General features: G+C 39.2%; 1 protein-coding gene across 1 annotated transcript; it reads right to left on the reverse strand.

Annotated features, from left to right (window-relative positions):
• Positions 1-964: 964 nt before the first annotated feature.
• etaa1b (ETAA1 activator of ATR kinase b) lies at positions 965-14,598 on the reverse strand. Its single transcript, XM_056249776.1, has 6 exons — positions 14,271-14,598; positions 13,844-13,976; positions 12,879-12,933; positions 12,686-12,792; positions 8,137-9,563; positions 965-1,634 (listed from the first exon to the last, which is right to left on the reverse strand). The coding sequence occupies exons 1-6, from the start codon at positions 14,434-14,436 to the stop codon at positions 1,510-1,512; spliced, it is 2,013 nt and encodes a 670-aa protein (XP_056105751.1). The 5' UTR covers positions 14,437-14,598; the 3' UTR covers positions 965-1,509.

A 14,598-nucleotide genomic window follows, 5' to 3' on the forward strand; every position in this document is an offset into this window, starting at 1 on the left:
GTTTCCTTCTTGCTTAGTCTGAGAACCGTTATCTTGTTTCTTCCCAAACCAACAAGTATGCTGAAATGCAAATTGCATCTGGCACCGAGACACAGTAATTTGACGTAATTACTACAGCTTGATACCAGAGTACGCTCTCGCTGCATGGCATGGATCCATCACAATAATCAGTAATTGCTCTCCATTTTTTGACGCAAAAATACAGAAACACCCATTACTCTGTTCCACAGCAGCTTGATAATGCCACATTACAGAAAGATCCTTCACCAACTTCTATATTGTATGAACTCAACACCTGTAGGGCCCAGCATTTTCATCATCTGCTTGGAATAAATTGTAGTCATCATCATAACCATAATCACAGTAATAAAAAAGTCCTCGTCCTCTTGCCAAATTACTGTGGCATTTGATTTACAGTAATTGTGCGGGAGAGGAGGGGTGGAGGGGGGGTTAGGCTACAATACGCTATGCTGCGCCTCGACCGGCAGAGTACAAACACGCACACACACCTGTGTGGCTTCCACCTGAGAAGGGCCGGATCCCAATGATATGCCGACATTCCCCGAGGCACACAATGACTAACATTGTGACACACAATAAACCAGGTGTGGATGGGATTTTTTATTATAAGCATAGAAAATGTAATTTTTAAAAGATTACATTTTAAGAGCATTACACATTAAGAAGGTAATTAGTTATGAATGAGGTTTTGACATATGAACTGCTATTTCTGGATGTAATTATCGATTCAATATGTCATTAGACTGATAGAGACTCAAAGATTGCAGTCAGTCAACATTCACAATGTTTTATTCGAGACTTTTGGAAGCAACAATACACTATAACTTTTGCTTCTTCTTTGTTAGCTTCTTTTAATACTGACACAATTGTGTTTAACAAAAAAATATAGAACAAAGACAACAAGTAAAAAGAAAAAAAAAGATCTCCAGGATCTTTAGACGGAAATTCAAGTATTTTTTTCCCCATTAATAACTAGACCTAATACTGACCAATGGAAAGTGACCTTACATTTGTAACAGCATTTAATGAGGCATAATCCAAAGTCTGTTTCTTTTCTTTCACGATTCAGATGACACATGGTTAGAAATGCTTCATCAAATTTTGAAAAAAAAGAAAAAAAAAGTGTGAGGACTTGCAGACATCAGCCATAAATTTTACTGACAATACTGGGTTGTAATAACGGAACCGTAATGTGCGAGAAATCGCTTTCTCTTGTAACTCTAGCCATTTAGTTTGGCAGTTAGACAGATATGACACTGCAGTACATTATTCAGAAAAGCATGAGAAATCTTCAAGTAACATTTCCTTCAAAGAGACAAATTAGTGTTCAACTCTAAATTAGGATTTGAAGGACTGAAATATGATCTCCAGGCTATATGCTTCCCAGGCTTCATTGCTACCATTACTGTGTCATAATTACATAATTTAGTTCTTTACAGGCCAGAACATCCCTGACATTCAGTACAGTCCAAGCTTCCCTGTGGTGTCCTATGTCGGGGTTCCATCTTTTTGACTAGCCTGCATCCGTAATCTCCTTCTCGCAATCGCTTCCTGTTTCTTCCTCTCAATCTCGGCAGCTGAACATTTGGCTGTCGTATGGGATGAAATAAAAACTGCAAAACAACAACAAAACAAAGTTGGGTTTAGGGCTGTCACTTTTGTGGAAAAATCCTGATCGATTTTTGAGACATAAGTGTTCATTGAATCGATTGTAAAATCGATTTTCCATCTGCGCGGATTTAGTGCAAACACGCAACTCGTGAGTCCTCATGATATATAAAATACAGCGTATTGCACAGAATCTGCGCATTTCTGGCTTACTTGAACACACACACACACACACGTCACTAAGCAACAAATAACGGCGCGCTTGTTCACTTGCATTGAAGTAATAGCGAATTTGGTTAGCAGAAAAGACATTGTTATTTTCCAGCATCCTACATGTTCTGATACTGTATTGATCTGTCCACCTAAAACACATTTTTGGTGTAAAAAAAAAAAGGCCGTTAAAATCGATTCCTTATTTTCGTTTTCGAAACTTGTGTTGGTTGGTCCGAATCGATTGTGCAATCGATTTTCGAACGTAAAGTGACAGCCCTAGTTGGGTTACGGTTCTGTGGGATGTAACTGGGACATGTAAAACTTTTAAAGCATGAATTGTAATCTCGGAGTTTCAGTGACTACGTTTACATGCAGCCAATTTTCGGGTTATGGTCGGGTTAAGGTCACTATTCGGGTTTCTGAAACATTAGGAATAACCCGTTTAGGTGAGCAGAGAGAGTTTCTCCTGTATACATGGAATTGCAATATCCCGATGTAAACGGCGACGCACGGTTAGCGTCAAGATGTACGGACAACCTTAAGACGCACTATGCGTCATTTCCGATTCTTCTTCCTGTATCCAAAGACAACAACAACAGCAGCAGCACGCGGATAATGAATAGTTCGGGGCAGATAGCGATCGCCTTTGTTTGCGCTTTGGTGCTGGTACTGACCTCGCTCCAAAAGTATGCTGTGCTGCGTCTCGCCATGTTTACTTCCGGTATAACGTTACTGCACGTGGGTTTTTGTATGCGCCGAGAAGTTCCTCTACTCAAAAGACCAAGATTCCTTGAAGATTACAGAACTAGAACATGCGCAGAACACAAATCACTATGGGGATATGCCGATGCGCGTTTACATGACCAAAAATTCGGGTTAGAAAAGGGGTACCCCAGGTATCATATCCCGGTTTTTAAAATCCGGGATATGAGCATATTCGGGTTTTTGCAGGTGTTTACATGGCCGTGCGTGACCGGGTTATTGCTAATATCCCGGTTTTGAACGGGTTATTGGCTGCATGTAAACGTAGTCAATGTTTAATTCAGCACTCAAACTTTCCCTACACCCTTTTACTATAACAGCAAGTAGATTAGAAGACAGTCAGAGCCAATGTGACAGTTAAAGTAACAGTTCACCCCAAAATAAAAATATTTCCTCATCCTCATGTCTTTCTGCAAAGGAACACTAAAGGAAAAATATTTGAAGAATGTTTTTCATTGCTCTTTTCCAAGGACATAATCAAGTAGGGCGGAGTAAAAAAAAAAAAAAAAAAGTCGTAAATTCGCTTTACTACTAGTTATAACACAAAATAAACATGAATGACCACCAGAAGGTATGTTGAAAGATACAATACAACTTACTGAAATCTGTTTTGGGTGAACGCTACGCGAAACTTTTCTGAGAGAACGCTAAAAGCACTGAAATACGGACACCAACGGCTTTGGAGTATCTCACAAACATTCAAGAACAGCCATGTTTGAATATGTGCAAGTGAAAAGAAGATTTAAGAGTGACGCCAAGGACAATATTTTCAGTTAATAATCACTTTTTTTTTGTCCTAATTTTGTAAGTGATGAAATAAATGGATGTAATCCTTTACCTAAAATAGCATTTATTTGATGATAATTAAACCAAATAATCAAACATTTTATATATTAATTTAAAATTGCAGCAGCATTTACATGATAACACAGCGTTCTGATGAGTATACTATTGTAATACAATATAGTGAGTCCTAGTTCAGTTGTTCATTGTCCATTTTAGTGTGCCGTTACAGAAATAATGTGACTTACACATTCTGACTACCTTGTAACTTAGTTCAACTTTACACTCACTTGTTCTTTTGCATAATTTTGTGCAGAAGCAACCTGTAATGTATTGATTAATCTCATATGTATAGCACACATCTGGGTAAGTTAATTAAACCCACTAGCAAGTTTAGTTTACTTGTGGTCAATCATTAGTGTCCCATCTCCAATAATGTCATTGACCTCCCAAAATTACTGATCATGGTTAGATTAATTGTAACAATAAGGGTACGTTTACACGACAACGATATGCTTAATACTGATAAGTTTTTCGCGTACAGACGACATCATTATCAAAACGATCCCCAATTGACACAGATCCGCGTCTTCAGAGATTTGTGTTTTTGCTGTTTAAACAGGGTAAAACTGCATTTTTCCATCTTAAAAATATATCTAAAATACGCCATATGCTCTCATTGGGAAATGCGGAACAATTAGTCCATGCGTTCATGACCTCAAGGCTAGATTATTGTAATGCTCTACTGGGTGGTTGCCCTGCACGCTTAATAAACAAACTACAGCTAGTTCAAAACGCCGCAGCTCGTGTTCTTACCAGAACCAGGAAAGATGACCATATTAGCCCGGTTCTGTCAACACTGCATTGGCTCCCTATTAAACATCGTATAAATTTTAAAATATTGTTGATTACCTACAAAGCACTAAATGGTTTAGCTCCGCAGTACTTGAGCGAGCTCTTAACGCATTATAGTCCTTCACGTCTATTGCGATCTCAAAATTCCGGCCAGTTGATAATACCTAGAATATCTAAATCGACTGCTGGCGGTAGATCCTTTTCCTATTTAGCACCAAAACTTTGGAATAGTCTTCCCACCATTGTCCGGGAAGCAGACACACTCTGTCAGTTCAAAGCTAGACTAAAAACACATCTCTTTGACCTAGCATACACATAATACATTATAGACTTCTATAAATTCAATGTTAGGCTGCATAGATTAGGTCAGCCGGAACTGGGAACACTTCCCTTAAATCCAGATGTACTCGTTACATCATAAGAAGAATGGCATCTACGCTAATATTAGTGTCTTTGTTTATCCCGAGGTTTTCCCGCAGCCTGCCGGATCCAGGCCGTGTCCAGATCTGACGAGGGAGCTTTGCCTGGACCCGATGACAATGCAGTGCTGAAGTATCCACTATCCTCTCCCTATGGAGGATCCCTTTCCCACTCTACAGATAAAGCGTTGTGAATTCCGGCTCGCGTACCCCGAAGTGATAAAATAAAACAAAATTCTGTATCAAAATTTATAGGCAAGAAAAGTAGTTTGTTTAGGCTGGGTTGTATGAATTACAAACCTGCGCACATATTTTAAAAAGCACATAACTATAGAATTCTGAATGTGCATGTGAACGCCGTCAGCGTTAATCACAGGTTCGCGTTTAAAGTCTGATCATTTCGACGGAGGTGAATCAATCAAAGTTAACTTTAGCTGGAAGTAACATTATTCAAGAACCGCTATAACGCCAAAACAATCTGTTACCTTAAATTATATGTTTATCTCTGTAAAGCTGCTTTGAAACAATCCATTGTTAAAAGCGCTATATAAATGAAGATGACTTGACTTAAACGGAGACCGCTTTCAAAAGTTTGCATTTTCAGGCACCCAAAACGCATTAAAAGTTAAGTTTTTAGTTGAAAACGGTGTAAACAGCCCCTAAAACTACTATATTTTACTTGCATATAGGGATGGGACGATTACCGGTTTCACGATAAACCACGATAAAATGAACTGACGGTTAGTATTATCGTTTAAAATTTAATTATCATTAAAACCGTGTTTGAGTATCGCGATTTTAATAACTCACTGTAAATCCTGTCCAGCCAGCAACAGTCTGACGCAGCGCGCAATGTTTTGTTTTGACTCGAGAAGGAATGGCGGAAGGCAGTGACCGTGCTCGGGAGATTTTCCAGCCTTTTAAGAGGACCAAATCTGAGGTGTGGTCATATTTTGGCTTTTACAAAAGTCCTGAGGGAAACTTGATCGAGGATGGTCACCCTGTCTGCCGAACAAAAAGTCGCTGCAATAGAAACACTTAAAATCTGCCGAGTCGTCTTGTGTGACCATCACCCACTGTTGTATAGCGAACGCAAGGCAAGTTAACTTTGACCTCAATACCAAAACTACGTCTGGGAAATAATTGGGCACAAAATGTTGTTGAGTTGAAATATTTTATCTCAGTCACTTGAAATAGACGTGAAGCTTCCGCGAAGAAAAGTTTGCAGCAAGTTGAGCCAAAGACGAACGGACAACTTCAAACCAGACTATTATTAAGAGTGACATTTTAAGGGATAGTAATGTACAGATTCATTGTACACCGATTACACTAGGGCTGCACGATGTATCATTTTAACATCGATATCGCGATGTGCGCATCCACGATAGTCACATCGCAGATATGTACGATGTCAAGTATGGATCGTAGTTGATGGTGATTCATGATCAGTAGCAGTGGCGTATGTTTGATTTTGAAATTGGTGGGGACGGGGACATCAATATATAAATATATTTAAAGTTTTGATTGAAATTATTGCTAGGGATATATCAGTGTCACTGGATATTGGTAGGGACACGTCCCTATCGTCCCTACTAAATTCTACGCCCCTGATCAGTAGGCAACGTGCCAGCAGCTCTCCGGCCCGTAACGCTTGTGATTCGTGGATTAATTGCAAAGTTCAACCATCATGTGAGAGTTTATCAATTTGCAAGTCCTGTCAGTTTAAACATAAAGCGCAAGAAGACTGGAACTTGCGCGCTGTTTTCTGTCAGCCTCTAAAGCGTATTTTTGTCCCGCCAAAGTTTGACCGGTGACTGATGTAAAGACTGACTGCTGCGCTTGTTTAACTGAGAGAGCGAGCAGAGAGAGTGAAAGCCCCGGTCGCGCGCGCGCACTCTCACCGTCTTCAAACTGTCTTTCTCGCTCTCCCTCCCTCGCGCATATTAATGAATTGAGTTGAGTTGACTCAGTGATGGATTTCATCCAGTGATGAAATGTTTTCTGTGTTGACAAATCTTGTGCGATGTGGTCCGTTAATGACACGTCCGATTCGCGAACTAATGACTCATTTGAACCGATTCACTTTAATGAATGGTTAAAACAACTGATCTGTCCAACACTGAACTCAAGAGACATAAATCAGAAACACTTTACAATAAGGTTCCATTTATTAAAGTCTAGTTAACTACATTAGTTAACATACTATTAATATTAGTTTCTATGCAGATTTACTCCATGACAAAACCACCCAAGTCATTCTAGAATGATTCATTCTTTCCAAATAAAGCTATTTAAGTAATCTGGTGAAATTGTTTTTATATCGCAATATATATCGCAGAAAAATAAAATATCGCAATGTGATTTTTTACCAATATCGTGCAGCCCTAGATTACACCGATTTTTTTTTTACCACATAATTACGGGGACATATTGAATTGAGATTAATGTGTTAAATCTTGCCTGTTTATAAATCCATTTTGTACAGCGTACAAAACAATCGTCCAGACAAGATGATCACAACAATATTAGCAAACTCTGTATTGAAAATGAAATCAGAGTTGATTTATTGTTTACAATCAAAAACGGAGACGCAAGACGGCAAGTTGTATTTGAATGAAACAAGAGCGCGCTTCCGTTGTGATGCATAGATGTGCGCTGTGTAATAATGCGTTGCTATTGAACAGCATAATCTTGCTTAAAAAAAGGTGCATAGAGCTGCTTATTTATTTGTTGTTTGTTGATTTTCAAATATAAAACTTGTTGAAATGTTTTCAGTGTGAGCATCAGTTCTTTTTGAACACTTTCATCTCATTTTAACAAAACCGTGATAATATTGATAATCACGATTATTTTGGACACTATAAAATCGTGATATGAAATTTTCATACCGTCCCATCCCTACTTGCATATATATACACACACACACACACACACACACACACAAATACAGTAGGCCTATATAGTGTATCTGTGCAATGTTAATATCTTGCAGTGTTATTTTTTTTCTTGTAATTTTCATAAACAGTATGGTTTAATTAAAATGTATTTAATTATCGTCACTATGCATATTTTCCGTTATCTTTGTTCTCGCTGATAAAAAAAAAATGGTTCATTAACCAACATTTGTAGCAGTTAAAGACTTGGAATGTACTATACATATAATGTACAAATCTATTGGACTACTTTTAAGATAATTTTATGGTCCTTTGGTTTGTGCTTTCGTTGAATTGAAAAAGAGCAATGTAAATAATCTTGAAAAAAATTCCTAATTTTCCACGGACGAAAGAAAGTCATGCGGGTTTGGTTCAACATGAGGGTGAGTAAATGATGACAGATTTTTCAGTTATGTGTGAACTATTCTTTTAACAGGTTAAGCAAACTTGCCTATTACAGTCATCTCCTGTAGGAGTATTCTATGATGCAATTTCAGAGCTAATGTGCTGCAGGTGCCAGTGCCACAGCGTACAAAGCTTACCTTTGTTGGTTAGTGTCATGGAGTCAGACAGATGTCTTTTGAACGTGTAATGGCAGGAGTTAGAAGTATTCCCTACTGTTGCGCTGTGTGGCATAACAGTCTTTGAGGTGTCGATGGATCCGGCAGAACCAGGCCTGGATCCTAAGGCACTTTTCACTTGATTCGGTTTGTTTTGTGCATGTCCATAGTGCTGAGCACTATGACTCCCTAATACAGAGCTGGAACTTTTAGTTGTCGGTAACACACCGTAGCCCTGTTTAAATCCAGAGCTGCCACTTGTACACGGTACTGAGTTTGAGCGAGCAAATACGCGTGTGGATTTTGTGGGTTCTTGTGGTTGGCCCCTGCTGTTGATGCCCATGTCCTGAGAACAAATGGTGTCAGAAGAGGAAGGTGCTTTAGATGCAAAGCTTCTTGATTTGTCACGTGCAAGATTTTTGTACTTTTCGCTGCGTCTTTGCTGTTCTTGACTGGCCGATAACTTTTCCACATCATCGCAAGCCTGAAAAAGGAGATCATCGTCGTCTTCGTCATTCCACAGACTATCGGAATCAAACAGAGACTTCATGTCCTCCTCTGAAACCCCATCAAACTGAACAGAAGAGGACTGACTTGAAACTCCACCATCTTTGGTCATTCCATCAAGCTCTACTTGTTTTGTACCCTGGGATGGCTGTGTTTGCGGTTTTTCTTGATTCACAGGTGAAGAAGTCTTTAGCAGCTTCTCAGTAGTATGATTCTGGACAGAAGCAGGTGGCTTCAAACTAAAAGTGCTTCGATTAGACGTTTTGACATCAGGGAGTGTCTTGGTAAAGGTGCTGCTTTTGCTGGTGCTCTGTTGAGTTTCAAAACAGATGTTTCTGCCATTAGATACAGAGGGATTAACCTTGGCCTCAAAATTACATTTCTTAGAGCAAGACTTGGGCTGAGCAGTGCTCGGTTTCTGAGCTACATTCAAAGACACTGGGTTCTGTGTCATTTCCAGCATAAATGTGTCATTCAGAAGGTCATCATTTTCCCAGTCATCATCAAACTTCGCCTCAGTAGCTTTAGGTGCGTCCACAGGAGCATTCTTGATTGCTGCAGAACTTGAGCTCTGTCCAGCCTGAGCTACAGGTTCAGCACTGCTTTCTGGTGTGCAGTTTGCTGATGGCGGGCTCAGTCTCCCACTTACGTGCTGAGTGGGACCATCAAACAGCGCATGAAGCTCTTCCTCTTCCTGGTGGGCTAGAGATGAGCAGCCAGTTCGTTGTTCCAACGAGACCGGGATGGATGTTGATTTTTCTGTTGTCGCTGTACCATCACTTTGTAGTTTATTGAGTTTATTTCTTTTTTCGGTGCTCTCCTGTTGTTTCTCTTTGTCCTGACGAGTCATATTGATGTCAAACTGCTTGGCAAGTTTCTTAAGGTCCTCAACACTGCTCTGCCTAAAGGAAAAAGATAGCGAATTAATGTAAATCTGAAAAATCATAAATCTCTGAAATCAGTGTATATGCCAAAACAATAATGGTACACTGATTGATTGGGCGCCGATTGTTATTGGCTGATAATAGCTTTATATAGTTTGATCGGTGGTCTCTATAAAGGCCGATCGTATGACGCAAAACACGTGATATTTTTCTATGCACAGCTAAAATTGCTTCAGTCTGGCAGTTCTACCAGATAATACATTGCAACGACAGCAGCGCTACAACAATGACAGCAAGAAACTAGGGCTGTGATATTTTAGCGCATTTCTTTCCTTCGCAGCGCATTCTTTCCTCCCTAAAAGTACAAACTTGACGTCCAGATCAGCTAGATCAGTGATTGTCGTAAAATGCAGTCTACTGTTGTTAAACTGCTGGACGTGCTTGATAAAAAAAAGAGTTATTAAAACTGCAGTAAGCTGCGAAAGTGAAACTGTTATATTAGCTTACTGTGCGGTCCAAGACGGAGTGGATCACGGACAAGAAAAGTGAACTTTGAGCTTCGGGTTCGCTGCCTAAACAGTTAAATACACACAGAAATATGTCAAAATGCCTGGCTTGGTGAGTATTCACTTAAACATGGTTGGTTATGTCTTATGTGAACATAAACAGTTGGGAATAAGTTGCATGTGTAACAGTATATTGGATCAGTGCATTCAGTCTTAGATGGCAGCAGGAATATTACGCTGATGTCACTTTGTGTCATTAATGTTAATCAACAAAAGACATTGAAAATCACTCACTGCTCTTTAGTAGATTTAGTAGTAGGGCTGTAACGATTCCTCGATTAAAGTCGAGTAATCGATTTGAAAAAATCCTCGATTGCAATTTACCCGTGTTGAGTTAACCAGCAAAATACCAGAAGTGGCGCATTCCACAGACGAGAATCCATGAAGCGCATTATTACTAGGGATGTCCCGGCCCGATCACGTGGTTTCAGACTCGATCGGAATCGGAAGTTACCTCCCGATCAGGACTCGGATATATGTAAATTAGGGGTGTAACGGTACATGTATTCGTAATTATTGAACCGTTTCGGTACGAGGCTTCCGGTTCGGTACGCATACAAACCGAACGATTCCTAGGACCATTTTTCCTGCAGACAAAATCCGCGACGGCGCGACCACCACAACGTTGCTCAACATCAAATGGCAAACGAAACATAATGAAAGCGGAACGAAACTGCGCTACTCATTATATTGTGCTTAACGGACCATTTATCAGTTCTGACCAGCAACATCTGTGCAGCGCGAGATCAAGATACACTGTGCTGAGAGATCCAATAAAGAAAACATTTGAATTTGCCACTGAAGTAATAACATTGCTGCGGGATCTAGTGAGAAGCATTCAAATTTCTCCGTTATTAACCGTAGATCTCTATTAGATCAAACAGCGCTGACGTGGGAACCAGGAGAAACATTGTGCCGTGAATGAACATGGATTTAATGTTGCACTTCAAAACTCAAATATTATATAAATATATATTTAAATGTTATTTTTAATATGATTACCAAAACATTATTTGTTCATCCTTCAAAGATTACCCCCATTTATAAACCTGAAAGTTTCAAGATGTAGGAAAACAAGCAATTGCCGCCCCTGAATTGCCGCTAATTCCTAAATAGCTGGGTTTCAGTCACGTGATTATGATGACGCGCTAAATTCAGATGGAGGGCAGGGAGTGAAGAGCGCAATGGACGAGATGGAGGAAAGTCCGTACTGTACTACTTTACACGCTATTACAAGAGAAAGATATAAACAAAAAATCAAACATGTGTTGGACGTGATCCTTACGTTATGAAGAGGAGCGATTTTTCAACTAAATTGGAAGATTTTCCTGCCATCGAGGCGGTAGATATCAGCAACTACCTCGTCTTACAGACATTCTTTGACTTTACAAAGTTCGGAAACGTTACACGTTACTCAAACATAGCCACTTAAGTTGTATTAACTCACCTTTGACGAAGTGATCACTGCACACACGGGCATTTTCCCATTCGGCTCCTCCGAGTTTTTCGGTCAATTTCTTGCATTTTCCCCCCTTATGAACAACAACTTTTGGTACACGATAAAAATTCCTTGTGGTTTGATCGAATTAAGTAACCACAAACGACGCAAAACATAGGCATTTTGAGTTTGTTATAGTGCTTTCTAAATACAGCAAATCACTTCCTGCCCTCCATTTGCATTTCGTGCCATGGCAACGCAGTGGCGTGACGTCATATGAAAACAAGCTATTGAGCTTCCATAGGAATTAATAGAAAGCACTTACTCTGCGTCAGTGGACACACACCGTAAAGGATTTAAAAGAGAGGTGGAAAACGAGGGAAAGGTACCATATCCGTAGCGGTTGGTCCGGATCAGCACGGAAGGGAACGGTTTTAAGCAAAGAGAACGGTTTGGCCCGACGGTAGAAAAGCAGCTAAAGTGGATTCGCAGCACTGAAAACAGCATCGTCTCTCCATGTTGACAACACGAACCAAACTCTTACAGTCTCAGCTACAATTATGTTATGACACATTGCTATGGGTTGCGTCTAGCTTTGGACATGACTGACAGACTGGCATTGACAACGCGATCATGTTTTATAACCTTATCTCCACTTATTTTTTTCCTTTTTGTTGCAATTTTTCTACCTATTGCACATATAAATAATATAAACATACTGTATTTGTTGTCATATTGACATTACTTTAAAGTGATAGACTTTTTTTTTTACATTTGAGCTCCTCCCCCTGAGAAACTCTGTGCATGGCCCTGTGGATTGAATTTAATAACTTAATCACTAGAAAAATACAAGTATCGGATCGGAACTCGTTATCGGCAGATACTCAATTTTCAATGACTCGGAGGTACAATAAAACAAAAAATTACGATACAATAATCATTCAGAATATTCACATTATTTCGCACAAAGTCACTGCGAACACAGATCCAGTGGTGAAATGGGAAAAGATGGTGAAGAGAGTCATACAGTTGCAGCACACCTGTCAGGTAATAGAGACATTGTATGCATGCTAGTCTAAAAAAGGTTTATGGCACCTTTTAAGTGTTGAGCCTGTTAGTGGTTAGACGACACGTACCGTGCTGAGATTCTCCTGACTCTGGGCTGTCTGATCTCTGGAGTGCAGGGTATGGCACTGTCTCCAATCCACTGGAGCACCGAGTCCCTTTCTTTAGACTTCTCAACCTTAAACATAGAATAACTGTTAGATTAACATTACCATGACATACATCATTTCCATTTTATTTGGCTATATATTGTTCAATACTTACTTTTGGTGCAATCCTATTGACAATTTCCGATATCTCAATGACTTTCGCATTTCCTCTTCCTGTGAATGGTTACAAATATTTAGTACTGCTACTGATTAAGAGAGCGACATTTATCTGTTTAAGGTGGTATTATGCACAGTGGCAAATCCACTTACAAATTTATCTAAAGTTGGATTTTATACAACAATATACAACGATGGGGTGTAAAAAGCTTGTAATTTTACAATTTTGAACTTCACGTCAGTGTGAACCGGAAGTTGCAACCGACTTTACACTCAGTGTGGTCGTGACATTTTCAAGTCAAACGCAATATTAAAGAGAGGGCAGGGTTTATGTTACGGCACCTCCATCTCTCGCTCATAGAAGACTGACGGTTGGAGGAAAGTGGTTAAGGATATTCTACCCAAGCCATCAAACTGACATCATCAGAGAGGGAACGCCATTCCAGAGCGGAAGCACATTTTTAGATTTTGATAAAAGATTATTACAACAAACTATTTTTTTCTGTGTATTAACTTGCATGGGTTAATTGTTCACCACAAGAATAGTAATGTGCGCTAACAAAGTAAATAGTGTATTTTTTTATTTCATAACGACTTTAAGTTTTATGTAATGTGCAACTGTTGGTGCACTTATGTCACATCATTAGTAATGAAAAATCTTTTTGTTTTGCCTCCATAAAATGAATAGGAAAATCAAATGAGATTTAAATAGAGAATTAAATCAGTTTGTCCAGTAATAGACATTACCAGATGGTTATTTAATATTTAAACAATTAATTTAATTTCCATAGAATACAGCTATATTCAAATATATCATTACTGTGACCTTAAAAAAAAACAAAATAAAAACAAGCCATAACACAAAATTGTTGCTCATACCACCAACCCCTAATCGCTATACAAGAGTTTGAAAAAAATAAAATAAAATGAAAATACTGACTAGTGTAAGTTTCATGATCACACTTGCCATTCACGTTTTGCGTGGGTGAGTTGGGATCCCAGATGATGTCTTGCGGGGATTCAGTCTCATTAGGCGAATCTCCGCTGTAACAACCGTTGAATCTGATTCTTGGTCGACGTTTTGGGGTTGTAAAATCTGATAATTAAGATAAAAATGTCAACAACACTATACTTTGTATGAAAAAAAAAATCACGTGGACACTAACAAGTAGCAGCATGAGTTTTTTGGACATGCACCACTGTAGAATAACGCTATTCTTTGAAGCACACTGGAGTGCCATGCAAATAAGATTATACATAAATCGTTCAGTCGCACGGTAATGCACCATGACACTTCAACAGTAAGTTAACGCTACTTCTGTAGGATAAACATCTGCTTTCCGATGCGTTGTCACGCGTTCTGGTGTCTTACAAACTTAACGTTACTTACCTTTGCGACAGCTGTATGAAGTGTGATACGACGGAGACTGTGACTTTTTGAGTCCGATCATTCCAGTCTTTGTTTTCATTTTCCTCTGGGAAAGTTTGAGAGTTCTGCTCTGATTTTCTCTCGCATCTGATATATGTCGCGCAGTGATGTTTCTCTTGTCGGTCATGGTTTATTTGAACTAATATGAACAATACAGCTTCAGTAGTCATAACTTGTTTGAAATAGCTGCAAAACGTTTGCGATATTTGGTTTAAACACTAAAAGTGTTTGGCTACTCAGGTAAGAGTGCTCTCCTACATCGTCGCCATGTTTTCTGTACGTTTACACG

The sequence above is a fragment of the Rhinichthys klamathensis genome, unplaced genomic scaffold (genome assembly GCF_029890125.1).
Source record: "Rhinichthys klamathensis goyatoka isolate OS25496 unplaced genomic scaffold, OSU_Roscu_1.1 h1tg000003l_1, whole genome shotgun sequence".
NCBI lineage: Eukaryota > Metazoa > Chordata > Actinopteri > Cypriniformes > Leuciscidae > Rhinichthys > Rhinichthys klamathensis.